Here is a 22,241-nt window from a genome sequence, read left to right as displayed (position 1 = left end):
GGGTAACTATGTTGGGCACCTATTCAAAATATATGAATTTTACTGAAGAAGACCCCAAATGTGAGAGGGTATCTGTTTGGATATTTCACAGAGTTCCAATTATGTTATAATATAGGCATAGAGTTGTTTTATAAATACCAGTTAGTACTTGGTTGATCATAAAATAATAAATTCTTCAAATCATTTAACCATGAAATTCTCAATAATTGAAAAGCTTTTCTTTCTATTCAGCAACCTAAAATGCAGCTTCTTTTTTTAAGGCAAAGAAGATATAAGTAGATGAAATGAGAGCATATTTTTCTTCATTTCTCAGTTCCTAATAAAAGTCAAAAGTTCAGATCACCGTGTGTGTGTGAGAGAGGTATTTTCTAGTACAAAGAAAAATAATAGGTTGTTTGTATATTTAACTTTGTTAGTAAACAAAATTTTTATTAATTATTTGAAGTTAGATATTTAGATGTTGTCCAATCCAACAGCGCTTCATTGGATTTAGGAAAAAACATAGCCCATATTTTTGCCCAATAAAGACGTCAAGAAATTAGAAATACAGTTTGCTTTGTCTCATCATGCTGCCTCCATTTGCTCCATAAATATGTCAGTCTATGGGATTTTGTTCTTCATACACATGTACACACACACACACTTGCACTTTTCCTAGTTTCCCATTTTGTTTTTAACCCAAAGAAGGAACAAAAGATGAAAGTGTTGTGTGGAGTGCCTTGTGTGTCAGGCTGTGCTTAGTTGCTCAGTCGTGCCCAACTCTTTGTGACACCAGGGACTGGAGCCTGCCAGGCTCCTCTGTCCATGGGGATTCTCCAGGCAAGAATACTGTAGTGGATTGCCATGCCCTTCTCCAGGGGATCTTCCCAACACAGGGATTGAATCCTGGTCTACCACATTTTAGGAGGATGCTTTACCACCTGAGCCACCTAAGAATGCCTTAGTGATGGGAATTATTGGGGAAAAAAACCAAAAAACAAAAATCTTGTTTAAGTATTATTTTCTCTATCTTTCTTTCATTAGTTCTCCATTTTCTTACATTTACCTAACTTTTGTTTTTCAGACCTAAGTCAACATTGGTCTACCACTGTACATCTGGCAACCTCAATCCCTGTAATTGGGGCAAAATGGGTAAGTGCCTGTAGCAAGGTACCTAAGGAACCATTAGAGAATCCTCATTCGCAATTAGCATCTGCCACAGGGAAAAACAAAGTGTCATGGAGCTTTGAGTCTAATGGGGGAAAAGACAAAACAGGTAAAGCCAGAAAATTAATTGCAAATTGTAAATGTGTAGAGTTAATTAGAACGCACTGTGGTATCTCAAAGAAAGGGACCAGTGAAACAGCAGCACGATTGTGAGCAATAAGGGCTGCATTGGCTATAGAGATTTAAAAAACAAATCAAGTCAAGCCAAAGTCAGTAATTATAAGCAATATCAGTGATAAAATACTTCTCCTGAGCCACTGTGCTCATGCACACAGCCCTCATCCCCCTGGACATATCACTGAGAGTGTGCCATGATTAATGGCCAAGTAGATTTAGAAAACTCCAATGATACTAACTGGTGTCATTGAGTCAGTGATACTCTTTATTAATTTAGGCAGTCAGCCATAGTGTAACCTTGAAAGTAGCCTGTTGAATTGAATTAGAATTAATCCTGCATATGACAGAAAATTAACTAACCAATCTTGTACTCTGCTTCTGATTTTCTTATGAATATCTGAAACTTTTAGAGCATCTAATTGCTGTTTAGCTACTAGATGTTGAAAAAAACTAAATGTGCTTAATTTGTTAGAATCTTATTTCCAATTCAGAGCATTCCACTGTGCTATTCTATTTGCAAAGTTATTATTTCAGTAAAAGTAAAATGAAATTATCTATTACCATCATATCCAGTTATTTAGATCATATAGTGAAATAATCCTGGAAATATTTGGAAATAAAAATAAATCTCTATCTCAGTAACAGAATTAAGGTATCATTCATACAAAGAGGTATTAGTAGAAGTAACGAAGATACTTAAATTCTTAAATCAAAAGATGCTACATGTAAATCCATACCTGGGATTCAAAATAGTCTTCTTCCTTGCTGAAAATTCTGTCTATTTTATGAACATACACAATGTAATAGTTGAAAGTGATCTTAAAAATAATCTAGTGTGCTCACTTCTTTTGATTATGGTACATATAAAACTCCCATTCTGCTTTTTCTCTCTTTTCCTTGTTTTTAAATTGAAGTATACTTATTTACAGTGTTGTGTTAATTTCACGTATACCACAAAGTGATTCAGATAGATAGGTAAATAGATAGATATCATTCTGCTCTTAAAATAAACTTTGCTTTGACAGAAATTTCTGAATCAGTGAAAGTCAGACAATCAAATCACTGCAGATTGTTCCATGTTACATAGCCACTTATTAACTTTTTTCTTTCTTTATATATATATTATTCAACTATAGCTGACTTACAGTGTTTCAGGTGCACAGCAAGATGATTCAGTTATACATAATCACAGATATTATTTTTAAATTATTTTCCATTATAGTTATTACAAGATATTGACTATAGTTCCCTGTGCTATACAGTAAACCTTTGTTGCCTATCTAATTTCTTAAAATTAGAAATCTAGCTTTCTATTTGCCATGTACTAACTTTAACACTCAACAAGAAGAATAAAATTTAGAAGAAAGCCTTTCATTCACAAAACCATTAAAAACTTTGTATTTTCAAAATGAAACTATGGTACGATAAAAATTAAATTCTTTAAAAAATAGTCTAGTGTTTTCACTTTATTTTACACACAAAGCCCAGAAAGGGTAAATGATTTATTCATTGCACATGGGGAGCGGGAGCCGGACATAGAAGTAAATGAGGGGTATGAACATGTAATGATCACCCAACTAGGGATTCGTAAAGTCAACATGAATCTCTCTGGGAGGAAAAGACCCAGGATCAGATGTTTCTGGATAATCTTTTCTGTATGGGGTATATATTTTTCATACAGATTTCCAGGTAGTACCTTTTACAGAGGACAGTAACCATATTATCATAATAATTGATAACTTCATCATAACTGAGTAATGAACTTAGGCAACTTTGAAAATTCTACATAAATAAAATCAAAACAAAGTTCAAAAGAATGAATACCTTTTGAAAATAAGTATTTGATTTACAGATGTACATAAAAAGCTTTAAACCAGGTTTTATATAAGTGATGGTATACTTTTTAAGATTATTATTTAAGAAAACTCTGGAGACAAGAGTAAAACAATTGAGTCTGACATATTGCCAGAATAGTAGAAATACCAAAGAAGTAAAAGACTGGTATTTAAAATGAACCAACATGAAGGAATCCTAATTTTATAGTCTCTCTTTTACATAAATCTTTATAAAACTTTAAGTAAAATGTTAAGAAACTTTCCTGATTGTTCTGCAAGTAATGATCCAACCAAAGAAATAACACCCCCAGGCTCTGTCTTGGGCTTTCTGAATAGGCTAGATAACCTTGAAATTGAATTGAAATTTTAGGATTGACTAAAACTATTTTCCCAAGAAGTTGTTTTAGGGTAAAGGTTTCAAGTGAAGGATTCAATTCTTAACCAATTTACATTGTTTAAATTTGCAGATGACCACTTGCCTGGTATAAAAATCTTAGTAGTATTCTTGACTCTACACAACAAATCCTTACTATTTATTGTTTTGACCCACTGCAAATGCCATCCACCATAATGGGTGGCATTTGCAATGCTCCTAGACTTAGCACTTAATCTCCCCCACCCTCACCCCCTCTCCAGGACTCCAAATCTTGGCAACCTTTGAAAAAATCCCATTTGAGAGAGCTTTCAGGAGGCCAAACGCTGACTTCACAACCAACAACATCACAACCCATTACTGGAATGCTGTCAGTCACCGGGCCCCTGCCATCATCTATGACTTCTATCTTCGTCTCACAGGAAGGAAGCCCAGGTGAGAAATGGAGACAATAGCTTTAGGAGGGTCTCTGCATGAAAGTTAAGGACTCCAGTCCTTTGCCTTCCCATCCCCTACGGATCAAAGTGACAACTGAATCACAGTTATGACGATATCTCTAAGGGAGTTAACTATATCTCTATATAGTTATGATTTTATCTCTATAGAGGGACAATCAAAGCAGTAGTAGTGGGAACCCCAAGGGGACCCTACCTTAATGTTAAGGAACTTGCTTGATGAATTCAGCAGGTAATCAATCAACTAAAAAGAAAAGTAACTGAGAGTCTATATCTGGGAGTTGGTAAATTGTTAGATTCAATCCCTGGGTCGGGAATTTCCCTTGCAGGAGGGTATGGCAACCCACTCCAGTATTCTTGCCTGGAGAATCCTATGGACAGGAGAGCTTGACGGGCTACAGTCCATAGGATCACAAAGAGTTGGACGTGAACTCAGTGATTTAGCAGGACAGTTAATCTTACAATGTACTACAATGGTAACAGCCTCACATACACACAAGGGGTGATGCATGACAAGCTCATTTTAATTCTCACAACAACCCAAGGAGGGTATTCTCATCCCAGTTTTACAGATGAGGAAATGGAAGTTAGAGGAAGAATTTTAAGTAGTCTCAGAGGAAGAGACAGAGAAAAGATCTGGAGAAATCTGAACTGGACTGACTGCCATGTGGAGATGAGTGGAGAGAGTAGAGGGAACAAAGTGGAGTGTCAGGGTGTTGATGCTGGGTGACTTAGGGCATGGCCCTTTCTACTCTGGTCTCACTTGAATAATACTTTGTGTGTAATTCCTGCCATCAGAAGCATGATGTTAGCCTCTTTTAAAGGAGATATTCTCAGTGTGTTTATTTCCATTCTTATTAGTAGAGCAAATGAGTGATGCTTAGGCAATGTAGAGTTTATCCACACTTTCAGAGATCTTCCTTAGAGTTATAACTCATTGTCAGTTTCTTCATGAGTAAGGTGAAAAGGGGGACACTATGTTTGTGGGAAAATATTTTTGTAAGGGGCTTATTAAATAAAGATGGGAAAAGAAGGAAAACCAAACACTGCTGCCATCAACACTGAAGCCTTTAAAATATATCAGGGTTGGAAGGAGACCTGGATGAAGAGCAAAGTTCAGTAAGTAGAAAAGAAAAACACAGGAGGAACAAGGCCAGTAAAAATCTTTATGTATTTTGTTTGTAAGAAGTTTAATTGTAATATTCATGGGAAATGATTATTCATTTGGTTATAGGAATCTTAAGAATAATCTTTATGGTAGAAAGTGCTAGAATCCTTCTGGACTCTCTCCTTCCCCAAGTGTGTTTGTGTGTAATCACTTATGCATTTACAACCATATGTATGGTTTAAATCAATCCTACATACTTTCTTTTTCACTTGTATTCCATGAAAATCCAAGTCATTCTGCTAGTGCTGTCTTTTTCACCCCCATTAAGAACAATGGGACAAGTATCAGCGCACATGCATCCTTACAGAATGTGCCTTTGGGTCTGTAGAGGATGCTGAGGGGTAGGCTTGCTAGACTGGAGGGTACACTCAACATGGATATTATGACTACTACCAGGTTGCCTTAAAGGCAGCCTCTGTCAGTTTATACACTATCACAACAGCATGTGAAAGTATAAATCTGTTCTTTCTCACTCTCATTAATACCTTGCAAAAATCAATATTTTAAATTGTTAAGCTAATGACAAGAAATAGCATCTCTGTCACTTTGATTTGCATTTTCCTTGATTGATGGAGGGGCTGGGCTTTCATTTGTTTATTGGACATTCATGTTTTCTCTGTTATGAGTTGCCTGCTTCTATTTCTCACCTACTTTTTAATTTTGTTTTTATTGAAATATAATTTATTTACAATGTTCAGATGTACAGCAGTGATTCATATATATTATATATATATATATATATATATATATATATATACAGGCCCTTATTGCCTATTTTATATATAGTAATGTGTATCTGTTAATATCAAATTCTAAGTTTATCCCTCCCTGCTTTCCCCTTTGGGAACCATAAGTTTGTTTTCTATGTGATCCTGTTTCTGTTTCACAATAGATTCATTCATATCATTCTTTTTAGATTCTACATATATCATATGATATTTGTCTTTCTCTGTCTTAATTACTTGCTTAGTATGATAATTTCTATGTCCATTCATGTTGCTGCAACAGCATTATTTCATTCTTTTTTATGGTTAATAATATTCCTATTTTTCTATTTGATTTTACTTATTAATTTATGGAGGCTGTGTGTATATGTTTATATGTGTAAATATATAGTTTTTAAAGGGGGAATTCTCTCTCAGTGTGTTTATTTAGGGGCTTCTCTCGTGGCTCAGTGGTAAAGAATCTGCCTGCCAATGCAGGAGATGCAGGTTCAGTCCCTGAGTCAGGAAGATCTCCTGGGGAAGGGAATGGCAACCCACTCCAGTATTCTTGCCTGGGAAATCCCATGGACAGAGGAGCCTAGCAGGCTACACTCCACCGGGTCATAAGAGTTGGACATGTTGTAGCAACTAATCAACAACATTTCTATTTTTCTGTTGGGTTGTACTTATTATGGAAGTGGTGTGTGTATGTATATATGTGTAAATATATAATTAATGTGTTTTCTTGAAGTCAGTTTCTTATCCTGTAGCTCTGATTATGAAGTTTTTTTTAATACAAGGGAAACTACATATAATGCAAGTCTTAAGAGCATGGAATTTGGTCAGACTTACAGACTTAAATCCTGGCTTTCACTAATTTATCCATATGAGCCCTAAATTACTTAACCTTTCTAAATACTAACTTGTTGAAAAGAGATTGTAATCATACCTATTTTACAGGATTTTACATCAGAGTGCATAGAATATAGTAATCACCATTATTACCCAAGAAAAATTTTATATGATAAAATGAATCATTTTTCCTTTATAGCTTTTGCATTGTATGCATTAATAAGATCTTCATTACATGAAAATAATAAGTGTACTCTTTCTTTCTAAAAAAATACTGTTTTGCTGATACAGTCTTGTACATACAATGATACACCATTGTATACATTGTATAATCACTTGTACAGTGATTATTTTTTAAAAGTAAATTATTGAAATCGTATCAATTACTTCAGAGTTGTAAAATGAATAAAGATTGTAAATTTGGACTGCTGAATATCATCGACTATGTGGCTTATAAACAATAGATTTATTTCTCATAGAACTGGAGACTAGAAAACCTGCAATCAAGGTGCTGGTGGATCCAGCATCTGCTGAGGGCCCACTTCCTGGTTTTTGACAGCCTATGTTCTCTGTGTCCTCACAGGCTGGCAGGGCCAAGGGAGCTTTCTGGGGTCTCTTTTATAAGAGCTTTCCACATCTGCTAAAGTCTCCTTCTCCAATACTACCACATTAGGAGGAATAGGTTTCAACATGTGAATTGCAGGGGGATATAAATATTCAGTCTATAGCCAAGATGTTAGATAACAATAGCAAATGGAACTCTATTATGATAGTTGAATTAGGGAATAATGATTCTACAGCCTTGCTTAAGAATTTCCCATAATACAATGAGAGAAGTACCTCATGAGTCATTAGGGATATGGACATGAGGATTTGACCAGAAATAAGACCAAATTCCCAAAATAGCATCATAAGTCATTATGGGGTCAACTATAGTAGTCACTGTTACCAAGATTAGCCTAACTGGTTAAGATAAAAATCAAATGATCTTTAGGCCAGATATGATTTGTAGCCAGAAAATCTAGGTTTGAGCATCAGCTATGTGACCCTGTACCTATTAATCCTTCTGCAAAATGAAGATAAACAATATAGACCCTGACTACCTCATGGAATCATACTCTATAAATTAAAAAAGCATGTTTTTTAAAAATATAAATTGTTACAAAATTGGGAAGTTCAAACAGCAGGTCCTCACCACGGTGTTAAAAGATATGATCCATTTAAAGTAATGAGATCCAGGGGGTCCCATTTGCAAAAGCAAAGACTTTTTGAAGTCCATCAAAACTGGGTGGAATTTTGGCTTTGGCACATGATATTATCATGGCTACTCAATCTTTTCTAAGCTAACTTTACCTGTTCATAAAAATACAAACCTACCTAACACGGATGTTACAGGTATTAGTGGAGACAGTATTTTTTTAAACGTTATCAGCACTGTGCCTGAGTAGATTATTAACAAATAAAATATATTTTCCCCTTAAATCTGCATTAAGAGCTGTTTTTGGTTCACCAGATGCTAATATAGTCACCACTTCTGCCCAGAGTTTGAGGTTTGAAACCTCAAATCAATAAATTAAAAAAAAAAATCCAACAACATACGTTAAAGAAGAGAAATAAGTTTTCTTCTTGTCTACCTCAGAATTCCAAGAACGAAGAGTATGTCATTGGGGGTGGATATGTTGCTAGGCTTTTAAAATACTTGCAACTCTTGAAAAAGAGATGGTAGGAAAGAGACAGGAAGTAGCTTAGTGGTATTAAAATGCCTGCTATAACAAGCTCCTTTAGGTTCAGCTGCATCCCTTCTTTCAACAGAGGGTTAATGTGGAAGAGAAAAAAGAATAAGAATTTTAATGAGGAACTGAGGGAAAAGTGGGAAGAAATAACTTTTATATTTTTCAGACCTAATTTGTCATATACCCTATGCAGTAGCAGGAAAGCCACCATCTGTGGTGCATTGATATTTGCTCCTGTGTGATCTTTACCTCAGGATGACAAAGCTCATGAATCGGCTTTTAAGAACCCTTTCCATGGTGGAGTATTTCATCAACCGGAGCTGGGAATGGAGCACATACAACACTGAAATGCTGATGTCTGCGCTGAGTCCCGAAGACCAGAGAGTGAGTACACTCCTGACAAGCAACGGGAAAGCCTTCCCCACTCGGAATTTAGAACTATTTGACTTGGAGAGCTGATGAATAAAGGCAGTTTTATATACACAGAATTTTTTTTCTTTTTGGGCTAAAAAAATCAGTGAATGCTATCAACACAATGGCAGGACACAAGTTTAACATAAGAGATCCAGTTTCTTAGCCTTTGGTCAGCTTCTCCCTGCTATTCTGCAGTCAGGTCTCATAAACTTTGTTTCACTCCTTTGTTCACCTTTGGTGAGTGAAAGTGAAGTCAAGTCACTCAGTTGTGCCCAACTCTTTGCAACCCCATGGACAGTAGCCTGCACCAGGCTCCTCCGTCCATGGGATTTTCTAGGCAAGAGTACTGGAGTGGGTTGCCATTTCCTTCTCTTTTCAACAAATCCTCAGTTCCTCTGTCTTTCCCTCCCAAACATATGCCTTCAATGAAAAACAATAATTTTATGGCTCAGCAACTCTCTCATCCACTGTTCTTGTCAAATCAAAATCATTCTGCATCATCAAAGCTACAGATCCCTTCTTCCTACCTTTTTAAAGCTAGCCTTCCACCTCTGTGTTCTAGCCCACCTTAGATCTCCTACCATCAGCATTCCCCTCTCTGTAGCATTGTCATTCTTCCTCCCTATAATGATTTCTCTTTGACCATTCAGACATTTATTTCTCAAGACATGCATTTGCTTTAAATTGTTTAGTGTAAGTACTATTTGGGCTTCCTGGTGGCTCAGATGGTAAAGCATCTGCCTGCAACTCGGAAGCCTTGGGTTCAATCCTTGGGTCAGGAAGATCTCCTGGAGAAGGAAATGGCACCCCACTCCAGTACTCTTGCCTGGAAAATCCTATAGATGGAGGAGCCTGGTAGGCTACAGTCCATGGGGTTGCAAAGATTTGGACATCACTGAGCAACTTCACTTTACTTTTTACTTTATAAGTACTATTTATTTCTCTGTATTAGCTTCTAACCAGTCACAAACGGTTGTCCTGAAATTCACAAATATAGAAAACTGTATTTTATACATGTTCCTAGCTTTGTTTTTCCTCCATTCATTCCTTGAGCACATCCTTGGTTTTCAATTAAGCTTTAAAGTTTTCAGTCTCTTGACTGACATTTTCCACTAAATTTTCTTAAAAAAAAAAAGATAAATTTCTTCATTTATCTTGTACTTGACAGCATGTAGAAGAAACCAAGTCATGTTGAGAAGTAAATGTTAGATAAATACCCTCACCTGCTATCTACCAGCCTTATAGTGCATGATTCAAATGCAAGTCCTAAAATTACTTCCTACCAGGAAACCTAAGGATTACTTGCAGTCAGACACAATATTTGTTATATTAAATGTACTAGTTGAGATTTTGTTGTTGTTCAGTCACTAAGTTATGTCTGACCGCTTGTGACCCCATGGACTGTAGCCTGCCAGGCTCCTCTGTCCATGGGATTCTCCAGGCAAGAATATTGGAGTGGCTTGGCATTTCCTTCTCTAGAGGATCTTAGCAACCCAGGGATTGAATCCATGTCTTCTGCATTAGCAGGTGAATTCATCACCACTGAGCCACCAGGAAAGCCCAGTTGAGATTTAGAGGAATATTTTAACTGAAATCATCACTCAGTTCAGTTCAGTCACTCAGTTGTGTCTGACTCTTTGTGACCCCGTGAACCACAGCACACCAGGCCTCCCTGTCCATCACTAACTCCCAGAATTGACCCAAACCCATGTCCATCGAGTCAGTGATGCCATCCAACCATCTCATCCTCTGTTATCCCCTTCTCCTCCTGCCCTCAATCTTTCCCAGCATCAGGGTCTTTTCAAATGAGTCAGCTCTTTGCATCAGGTGGCCAAAGTATTGGAGTTTCAGCTTCAACATCAGTCCCTCCAATTAACACCCAGGACTGATCTCCTTTAGGATGGACTGGTTGGATCTCCTTGTAGTCCAAGGGTCTCTCAAGAGTTTTCTCCAACACCACAGTTCAAAAGCATCAATTCTTCAGTGCTCAGCTTTCTTTATAGTCCAACTCTCACATCCATACATGACCACTGGAAAAACCATAGCCTTGACTAGACAGACCTTTGTTGACAAAGTAATTTCTCTGCTTTTTAATGTGCTGTCTAGGTTGGTCATAACTTTCCTTCCAAGGAGTAAGCGGCTTTTAATTTCATGGCTGCAGTCACCATCTGCAGTGGTTTTGGAGCCTACCTCTAAATTGAAAAGTGAAAGTCACTCAGTTGTGTCCTTGCATCTCCATGGCTTATACAGTCCATGGAATTCTCCAGCCCAGAATACTGGTGTGGGTAGCCTTTCCCTTCTCCAGGGGATCTTCCCAACCCAGGGTTCGAACCCAGGTCTCCTGCATTGCAGGCAGATATTTTACCAGCTGAACCACAAGGGAAGCCCCAAAATACTGGACTGAGTAGCCTATCCCTTCTCCAGTGGACCTTCCTGACCCAGGAATCAAACCGGGGTCTCCTACATTGTAGGCAGATTCTTTACCAACTGAGCTATAGGGGAAGCCTAAGTAACTCTAAAATGGACATGAAATAGAACCCTTTTTCCAGAAATGTTTACATACGTTGTATAGACAAAATTCTTCAAAGCACCTGTGTTTAAAATACATGGATCAAACCAGATTATTTTTAAAAACCCATCGTGGTATTATAAATTACACGTGACTTATCTTTATTGCATTTTCTTCATGGAATTTACACATCTAAATAATGCAAAAGATAATAAGCTTATAGTTTCAATTTTGACACTTTACAAATATTTTAACCTAAAATAAAAATTTTGTGGAAAAAAAAAAAGAATCAAAGCTGCAGTAGATTTCACATATATATATATGATTGTAAAATACTTTAGCAAAGGTAATAGTCCTGAATACCTGCATAATTGCCAAGCTCTGGTGTGGCTCAGAATTCAGTTTCATTTGCCATATAGAATGAGGATTCCAAATTAGGGCTTCATTGAAATCTAATTTAGAAATATGAAATAGCATAAAAATAAAAGTCTCTGCATATATAGATGAATACGCAGCATTTGGTGGTACTGTGGAAAATAAAAATATCCAAACAAAGTGATACAGAATTACTTAGCAGTTTTTGGATAAGTCTGTGAAGCTCTCTGGAACTTGTTAGTCTTGTCTGCTTTCCTTGTTAATACTGCAATTTACTTCACAGAGATTCGCGGTAACTTGAAGTAAATACATGTAGTAAAAGACCAAAGCAGAAATAAAATATAAGCCAGGGAAAATATGTACTAAAATAGGAACTTAAGAGCAAGAATGAAAAAAGCTGGCATTCATGTCTAGTCTGTAAGATCCTGCTGTGTGTGCTGTCGCTTCAGTTGTGTCCAACTCTTTGCAACCCTATGGATCACAGCCCGCCAGGCTCCTCTGTCCATGGGATTCTCCAGGCAAGAATACTGGAGTGGGTTGCTGTGTCCTCCTCCAGGGGATATTCCCAACCCAAGGACTGAACCTGTGTCTCTTCTGTCTCCTGCTTTCTGGCAGGTGGGTTCTTTACCACTAGCACCACCTCAGTTCAGTTCAGTTCAGTCGCTCAGTCGTGTCCGACTCTTTGTGACCCCATGAATTGCAGCAGGCCAGGCCTCCCTGTCCATCACCAACTCCCGGTGTTCACTCAGACTCATGTCCATCGAGTCGGTGGTGCCATCCAGCCATCTCATCCTCTGAAAGCTCTAAAAGATTCTACTAAGTCACTACATTTGAGGAGGAAATTTGTTAAGATTTTCAGTGGCAACGTGAAAAGGCATTCTTTAAGAGGAGGAAATAGCCAGTGTTCTGCGTGTTCCACTCAAAATGGTTCTGAAGGGCTCCATCTAGTGGCATACCAAGAGACAGGGTGGATAAACCTATCTAAAGCAAATAGAGAATATAAATTCTGCTTAGTTAGTCCTTAGGCATTGCTTCTCAAAGTTTACCTTAATCAGCAAAATGAAGTAGTGATATTTCAGAAAAGGGTGCTAGGCCAAGGGAAAACAGCAAAATTTATTAATGGAAAGAAAAACATATGTAATTTGTCTTGGTGCCTAATGTATTATTCTCTCTTAAAAATAATTCTCCTTTACTTGAAATTAAATTAGGTTTCACCAGACTAATATCAGTTCCTTAAAATTTCTAAGACTGCCTAAAGGCCAAATATTTGTCCTTGATCAATGTTTAAATCTAGATCTGATAGATAAGAGTGCCTGATGAACTATGGATGGAGGTTCATGACATTGTACAGGAGACAAGGATCAAGACCATCCCCAAGAAAAAGAAAAGCAAAATGGCTGTCTGAGGAGGCCTTACAAATAGCTGTGAAAAGAAGAGAAGCAAAAAGCAAAGGAGAAAAGGAAAGATATACCCATTTGAATGCAAAGTTTCAAAGAATAGCAAGGAGAGATAAGAAAGCCTTCCTCAGCGATCAATGCAAAGAAATCGAGGAAAACAATAGAATGAGACAGACTAGAGATCTCTTCAAGAAAATTAGAGATACCAAGGGAACATTTCATGCAAAGATGGGCTCCATAAAGGACAGAAATGGTATGGACCTAACAAAAGCATAAGATATTAAGAAGAGGTGGCAAGAATACACAGAAGAACTATACAAAAAGGATCATCAAGACTCAGATAATCATGATGGTGTGATCACTCACCTAGAGCCAGACAACCTGGAATGTGAAGTCAAGTGGGCCTTAGGAAGCATCACTACAAACAAAGCTAGTGGTGGTGATGGAATTCCAGTTGAGCTATTTCAAATCCTAAAAGATGATGCTTTGAAAGTGCTGCACTCAATATGCTGGCAAATTTGGAAAACTCAGCAGTGGCCACAGGACTGGAAAAGGTCAGTTTTCATTCTAATCCAAAAGAAAGGCAATGCCAAAGAATGCTCAAACTACCACACAATTGCACTCATCTCACATGCTAGTAAAGTAATGCTCAAATTTCTCCAAGCCAGGCTTCAGCAATACGTGAACCATGAACTTCCAGATGTTCAAGGTGGTTTTAGAAAAGGAAGAGGAACCAGAGATCAAACTGCCAACATCCGCTGGATCATCAAAAAAGCAAGAGTTCCAGAAAAAACATCTATTTCTGCTTTATTGACTATGCCAAAGCCCTTGACTGTGTGGATCACAATAAACTGTGAAAAATTCTGAAAGACATGGGAATACCAGACCACCTAACCTGCCTCTTGAGAAATCTGTATGCAGGTCAGGAAGCAAGTTAGAACTGGACATGGAACAACAGACTGGTTCCAAATAGGAAAAAGAGTACATCAAGGCTGTATATTGTCACCCTGCTTATTTAACTTAGATGCCATAGTACATCATGAGAAATACTGGGCTGGAAGAAGCACAAGCTGGAATCAAGATTGCCGGGAGAAATATCAATAACCTCAGATATGCAGATGACACCATCCTTATGGCAGAAAGTGAAGAGGAACTACAAAGCCTCTTGATGAAAGTGGAGAGTGAAAAAGTTGGCTTAAAGCTCAACATTCAGAAAGCTAAGATCATGGCATCCGGTCCTATCACTTAATGGCAAACGTGGAAACAGTGGCTGACTTTATTTTGGGGGGCTCCAAAATCACTGCAGATGGTGATTGCAGCCATGAAATTAAAAGACGCTTACTCTTTAGAAGGAAAGTTATGACCAACCTAGACAGCACATTAAAAAGCAGAGAAATTACTTTGTCAACAAAGGTCTGTCTAGTCAAGGCTATGGTTTTTCCAGTAGCCATGTTGGTTGTGAGAGCTGGACTATAAAGAAAGCTGGGTGCTGAAGAACTGATGCTTTTGAACTGTGGTGTTGGAAAAGACTCTTGAGAGACCCTTGGACTACAAGGAGATCCAACCAGTCCATCCTAAAGGAAATCAGTCCTGGGTTTTCATTGGAAGGACTGATGTTGAAGCTGGAACTCCCAATATTTTGGCCACCTGATGCAAAGAGCTGACTCTTTTGGAAGGACCCTGATGTTGGGAAATTGAGGGCAGGAGAAGGGAAGGACAAAGGATGAGATGGTTAGTTGGCATCACTGACTCAATGGACATGAGTTGGGATAAACTCTGGGAGTTGGTGATGTTCAGGGAGGCCTGGCGTGCTACGGTTCATGGGATTGCAAAGAGTTGGACATGACTGAGCGATTGCATTGAACTGAATGTTTAAATATTTCTTATACATGGCAATCCATATTATCACTGCCTTTAAAATAACAGCTCAAATAATCTCATTTGGAGGGGTATCACCTAAATCTTCCAAACCGAATGTCACTTATTTATATAAAAGAAAGTTCATCAAATGTGCAAAGTGATCATCCAGCAATTCTGACAGTCCATAATCTCTTCTTGCCTTTCAGGTGTTCAACTTTGATGTACGTCAGTTGAACTGGTTAGAATACATTGAAAATTATGTTTTAGGAGTTAAGAAGTACTTATTGAAAGAGGATATGGCTGGGATCCCAGAAGCAAAGCAACACTTAAGAAGGTAGGTATAACAGTTAACATTTAATGAGTACTTAGCATGTGTATCTCATTTTATACCAGGCATGAAATTTGAGGAGAGCAGTTAATATTTTTCCAGCCTTTATACTATATATCCTAGTATACACTGTTTATTTAGACTTCATCACACTTCTATCAGGCAGGTAGTATTTTTGTTATCCCATTTCCATCAAAGAACTATGTAGGCTCAAAGGAGGGAGTGGGCAAGCTGTACATGGTAAGCGGAGGAGCCAGATTTGTATCTAAGTTTGTTTCTTCTATCATATCCTGTCATAATGTGATACAAAGAATACCCAACAGGCAGGAAACCTGATGGATACTATTTAACATGGGCAAATCAATTAACTGTTCTTCAATAGCTTTGATTGCCTGAAATTTTTTTCAATAATTAATTAATCCCTAAGGAACATAGAATTATAGCAGTCTTGCATAATTCTGGTAGAAGCAAAGGGTTTTTAATGCAGAGATGACCAGGATGGGAAAAGTTGATTGCAAACAGACAGGAACCTTGAAAAGCAAGGTGAGACTTTAGAATTTACCCTCTAGTAGATGAGAATCTGGAGAAGGCAATGGCAACCCACTCCAGTACTCTTGCCTAGAGAACCCCATGGATGGAGGAGCCTGGTAGGCTGCAGTCCATGGGGTCGCTAAGAGTCGGACACGACTGGACGACTTCACTTTCACTTTTCACTTTCATGCATTGGAGAAGGAAATGGCAACCCACTCCAGTGTTCTTGCCTGGAGAATCCCAGGGACAGAGGAGCCTGGTGGGCTGCTGTCTATGGGGTCGCACAGTCGGACACGACTGATGCGACTTAGCAGCAGCAGCAAACGAGAATCAGTGATTTGTGATATACAGTAACATGATCAAAGTGTATTTAAGAAAGCTTATATTAGCCGTGTTTATAAGACAGGTTAAAGCAGAGAGGTATGAGAAAGGGAAACTAGTCAGGGGAATATTGTAGAAATATGATTACTCAGAAGGAATGTGGTGGAAATGAAAGATATCAAAATCAAAAGACTATCAGATAGTGCCATATACCTGAGGACGCTTAATTATTTGCTGGTCATAGCCAGGAAAAGATACATTTATGCCTTAGGTAACGTAGTTGGGTATTTGATACTGTGTTGACTTTGACTATACATGTCTGTTTCCAGGCTCCGAAATATTCACTACCTCTTCAATACTGCTCTCTTCCTCATCGCCTGGCGTCTCCTCATTGCAAGATCTCAGGTGGCTCGGAATGTGTGGTTCTTCATCGTGAGCTTCTGCTACAAATTCCTCTCCTACTTTAGGGCGTCTAGCACACTCAATGCCTAAGGACATTTGGTGATCCCCCTTTGTCTGGAACCTCTCAGATACCTCTAAAACGGCAACTGTGGTTCTCAAGATTAGGTAACAAACATGCCCATCATTACCTGTCAAATGTGCTGCCATGTATTCATCCTTATTTCTAAACTATACATTTTCATTTCATTTCAGTAAGAGAACAAAAGTCATATCCTAGCCAATTAGACACATTTTAGGAAAAAAATTGTTTCCAGATTGTTTCTTTAACACTATTCTGTGCTCTTGAATATAAAACACCAAAGGACACCCATCTTCCCTTATTTAGCTTTGTTCTCCTTGAGAGGACTAGTGTCAACTAAACATGGAAGGACACATGACAGACGTTGATATGCTAAAGAAAGGCAGTTGTCATTGGAACCATTTAGTACAGTGTGCTTAGTATACTTAGTGTACTTAGCATAAAAGCTGAAAATCAAGATAAGTAGACAAAGGTCTCAACATCGTCATAAATGCTTAAGAGAAACAATTCTCCATGGAGGTTTCTGCTTTCTTTTTGTGCTATCCTATGGAGTCCTGGTTGAGGGCTGGGGAATTAGAAAAGTGGGTTTACATTTAACATTTTCCTTCACTATACCCACATCTGAAACCTGAAGAGAACCCAGAGGTGTAAATAATGTATATAGAGTGAGGGCTCAAGCATATTTTAATTATGGCTGATTATTATGCTTTTAAGTAAAAATTGGTTCTCATAATTTGAATTTGACAACTATTGTTTCTAAATCATTTGAATCATCAATTTTCCTGATTACCTCCTCTTAGGAGTTTTCCTCTTGTTCATTAAAGTGGCCAAATCCCTTATATTTAAGCTGATATTGCCCAGGCCTTCGATTAGAGTTAATAATGTCAGAGGAAGGCCCTAGGCTAAAATCACATAAAAACCCATTTTCCTGATCTTTGCCACTGAGAAAAGCAAAATTGCAAATAAAAAATGTAAATGCTAGTCATATTTTCTGTGGGGAAGTTCACTCTTTCACCAGGACTTGCTAGTATCTTGATCACTCCAGTTGCAAAATGTTACCTGTACAATGTGCAGCAGAAAAGGACAGACTTCATTAAGTGACTGGAAGTTCAGAGAACAGGTGTTGTTTTAAAAATAGTTTACGTATAATGCAAATGAATTAGTAAAAATCTGTTATCAAGTTCCCATATTAATAATATTAACTGTTATCCCAACTTTCCTCATATTTGAGAGATGAGTGCATTTTAGATTGCAGCACTTCATGTTAAACACGTGGGATATGATTCAAATAACAGTACCTGGGGCCTAAGTAACTAAAAATAATCATAACTACTAGAAAATTATATGAGCATAAAACATTCAATGGTAGTTATACATATGGCTCACTTCCTGGGATAATTGGTTAATACTCAGAAAGGCACATTCATGTGGTAGAAGTATACTACAGCTGTGAGGGCAACTTCTAGCTCAGTATTATTTGAAATTTTTCTGAACCCCATAAAGCACATTTGGGGTCGGGGCAGGGAGACTCTTCTGGGCAATGTCTTTCTCAATCTCATCTAAGTTATGCAAACTACTTTCCAGGGCAGAAAACCCAGCTCTGAAAGAAAGCACCTGGTTATCTTCAGTTTGAGATTTCTGTGTGATATGTTTGAGTTGATTAAGATAAAAACTATAGATGATAAAAAAGAAATCAAGATATAATTCAGTGAAATTGGACAAAACATAATAGTTCTAAGAATTTACTATCTTTTGGTTATTTTGTTTCACCAATTCAATAAATTCCGCTGATCATTCAGTTTTGACTTGATTAAATGAAAATTTGAATTAAAGACTGATTTCCTCTCTTCTAGTATTGCATCTTTAACTGCTGACTACTGCAATAGATCCTCTCCCTCATCCTTAGGAAAATAAAAAGAAACTACCAGATGAATATGAATTAACACATACCCATAATGCTTTGTTTTTCAGACACCATTAATAGGGTACAGAGCAGGATGAGCACAGCCCTTACACGAGGTAGCCACTGCTGTGCCTCATTACTCTGCACCCTGTTATTAGGCAACAGGTCTTGCTCAGCCATTGGTCAGTCCCTCAGTGGGCCCCACCCACAAGCAGCAACCTGTTAGTGAGCAACCATTAGTTGTCCTGCTCAGTTATTGGTCAGTGCCACAGTGGGCACGCCCCATAAGTAACTGTCAATGAGGGACGATTAGGGAAGTGATTCAGCCAAGGGTCAGTGGTGCGGTGGTCATCGGGTAAAAGACAGATTCAGGCCTTCTCCTGGAGGCCCTCCAGCTCATCCAGGCTTGGGCCAGTGAGTGAACTGGAGGACCCAGGGAACAGACTGGGAACTATGTCCTGCAGGGCTCCAGAGCCCTAAAGCCCTCCACTAGCCTTGGCCCAGACCTTGAGAAGCAGTGAACCTCTCCCCCATCCCTGTCTCTGCTACCAAATAGCACAGATATCTGCCTTGGTTGCAGTCTGTGAGACCTGGTCTCCCCTCTTTTTGGGCAGCCTGAGGAGACTGAGGGTGAGGTGGGTTGGGTGCGTGGCAGAGATGACAACTTGGAAGAGTTTGGGGACCTGGCCCTGAGAGTGCTGCCAGCTGAAATCTGCCTCCTCTTAGCCAGGACCAGGACCTTGGAGGATGCAGGTTGTGCCTTGGGACCTTGCCCTTTCTTGGACAAGAGAATAACAGAGACAGAGAATAACATTGGTTTGGTAGAGATTTACAGGAACATCATTCCCCAATCATGACCTGACCTCAAGAACAAAGGATCTGATGCCTAGAAGTTTGTAACAACTAACCACGGCCCTCCTTCACCTTTGGCTTTTAAAGGTGAAAGCTTTCACTCACTGTGTTTCTTAAGGCATCAGCCACCCATTTCCTTGTATGAATCTGAAATAAACCTTTCTCTGTTCCAAACTCTAATGTTTTAGTATTGACAGACCTCACTGTGCATCAGGCACATGGACTTGCAATTCGATAACACATGCTGAAGAATATTCTACCTCCGGTATTAGAGAAATGGCACAAAGTTCTCTTGTGATGATTAAGCTGTAAAAGTATGTATCTGCATGAAAGAAAACCCCTAGCTACTTTATATCAAGACCAATTAACAATAATATGAGTGCCTAATATATACAATCCAGTAAGAACTTCCTACTTTTGATGGAGAAGGGGGCAGTAAGTACAAAGAAAGGGTTACTTTTAAAAAGCTTTGGTAATCCCTATATTCTGCACCCACAAGATATTACAGTAACAAACATTACAGAATTGAAAAGTCAACACGAGGCAATTAATTCTAGAAAAAGTTGAGGCAGATGGGCACACAAATCAGAAAAACATTTCTCAAAATTTTATACTAACTTAACATCTCCAGCTAGTATAAAATTTAACTCATTTAAATTTTTAGCTCATTTAAATAAGTGACTTAGAATCTCACGGTAAAATTGACTTGAGAAGGGGCTAATAGTCAAGTAGTGTAACTCATAGTAAGCATTAACAATTAAATTAGACCAGCCTAAAATTTCTTGGATTGTAAAGAGATCAAACCAGTCAATCCTAAAGGAAAACAATCCTGAATATTCACTGGAAGGACTGATGCCAAAGCTACCTGATGTTCTTTGGCTACCTGATGCGAAGAACTGACTCCTTAGAAAAGACTCTGATGCTGGGAAAGATTGAAAACAGAAGGCAACAACAGAGGATGAGATGGTTGGATGACATCACTGACTCGATGGATACCAGTCTGAGCAAGTTCAGGGAGTTGGTGATGGACAGGGAAGCCTGGTGTGCTGCAGTCCATGGGGTTGCAGAGTCAGACACGACTGACCGAATAAACTGAACTGAATGTTTCTAAAAATTCAATGTTTCAAATTTCACAAGAATCACATGCAAATTTCCACATAACTTTCCCCTGTACATTTTCTCTGAAAATCTAAAAAATTATGTTTTGGGAACCATATACAAATATGGAAAATTATGAAAGAGATGGGAATACCACAACACCTAACCTGCCTCTTGAGAAATCTGTATGCAGGCCAGGAAGCAACAGTTAGAACTGGACATAGAACAGACTGGTTCCAAATAGGAAAAGGAGTACGTCAAGGCTGTATATTTTCACCCTGCTTATTTAACTTATATGCAGAGTACATCATGAAACACTGGACGGGAAGAAATACAAGCTGGAATCAAGATTGCCAGGAGAAATATCAATCACCTCAGATATGCAGATGACAGTACCCTTATGGCAGAAATTGAAGAGGAACTACAAAGCCTCTTGATGAAAGTGAAAGAGAGTGAAAAAGTTGGCTTAAAGCTCAACATTCAGAAAACAAAGATCATGGCATCCAGTCCCATCACTTCATGGGAAATAGATGGGGAAACAGTGGAAACAGTGTCAGGCTTTATTTTTCTGGGCTCCAAAATCACTGCAGATGGTGACTGCAACCATGAAATTAAAAGACGCTTACTCCTTGGAAGAAAAGTTATGACCAACCTAGATAGTATATTCAAAAGCAGAGACATTACTTTGCTGACTAAGGTCTGTCTAGTCAAGGCTATGGTCTTCCCTGTGGTCATGTATGGATGTGAGAGTTGGACTGTGAAGAAGGCTGAGCGCCAAAGAATTGATGCTTTTGAACTGTAGTGTTGGAGAAGACTCTTGAGAGTCCCTTGGACTGCAAGGAGATCCAACCGGTCCATTCTGAAGATCAGCCCTGGGATTTCTTTGGAAGGAATGATGCTAAAGCTGAAACTCCAGTACTTTGGCCACCTCATGCGAAGAGTTGACTCATTGGAAAAGACTCTGATGCTGAGAGGGATTGGGGGCAGGAGGAGAAGGGGACGACAGAGGATGAGATGGCTGGATGGCATTACTGACTCGATGGACGTCTGAGTGAACTCTGGGAGTTGGTGATGGGACAGGGAGGCCTGGCGTGCTGTGCTGTGATTCATGGGGTCGCAAAGAATCGGACACGACTGAGCGACTCAACTGAACTGATACAAATATGAAAAAATGCTCACTACCTAGATTACTTCTTAAAAATATAACAAATTGCTAGAATTGCTGATTTTAAGATATAACTGACTTGAGAGAGAAGAATGCCCTGTGAGGTGCAGATACAATTATGACAAAAGATACTTAACTGAAATTGTTAACAGCTAGAAAGAGCTCTCTGATATAAAATAGATTAATATTTTAGGTGTATCTCTACCTTATTTGTGGAGAAGGCAATGGCACCCCACTCCAGTACTCTTGCCTGGGAAATCCCAGGGCCAGAGGAGCCTGGTAGGCTGCTGTCCATGGGGTCTCTAAGAGTTGGACATGACTGAGTGACTTCACTTTCACTTTTCATGCATTGGGGAAAGAAATGGCAACCCACTCCAGTGTTCTTGCCTGGAGAATCCCAGGGACGGGGGAGCCTGGTGGGCTGCCGTCTATGGGGTCGCACAGACTCAGACACAACTGATGCGACTTAGCAGCAGCAGCAGCAGCAGCAGCTACTTTATTTGAAATATCAGTTCCAAGCTGGAATTGTAAATGGGTTGGAAAGATGTGGAGTTGGGTCAATTT

The 22,241-nt window shown here is 38.6% G+C and overlaps 1 protein-coding gene across 1 annotated transcript in view; it reads left to right on the top strand.

Annotated features, from left to right (window-relative positions):
* FAR2 (fatty acyl-CoA reductase 2) overlaps positions 1-16,670 on the top strand; it is a 168,406-nt gene extending 151,736 nt beyond the window's left edge. The window contains exons 8-12 of the mRNA XM_068971492.1: positions 1,064-1,131; positions 3,795-3,966; positions 8,698-8,827; positions 15,205-15,332; positions 16,508-16,670. Coding sequence (XP_068827593.1) covers positions 1,064-1,131; positions 3,795-3,966; positions 8,698-8,827; positions 15,205-15,332; positions 16,508-16,670 — 661 coding nt within the window. The remainder of the gene's footprint in view (positions 1-1,063; positions 1,132-3,794; positions 3,967-8,697; positions 8,828-15,204; positions 15,333-16,507) is intronic.
* Positions 16,671-22,241: the final 5,571 nt, after the last annotated feature.

This window comes from Capricornis sumatraensis, chromosome 4 (genome assembly GCF_032405125.1).
Source record: "Capricornis sumatraensis isolate serow.1 chromosome 4, serow.2, whole genome shotgun sequence".
Taxonomy (NCBI): domain Eukaryota; kingdom Metazoa; phylum Chordata; class Mammalia; order Artiodactyla; family Bovidae; genus Capricornis; species Capricornis sumatraensis.
Note: the sequence above shows the minus strand (reverse complement) of the source record. Positions and strands in the feature narration are given on the sequence as shown.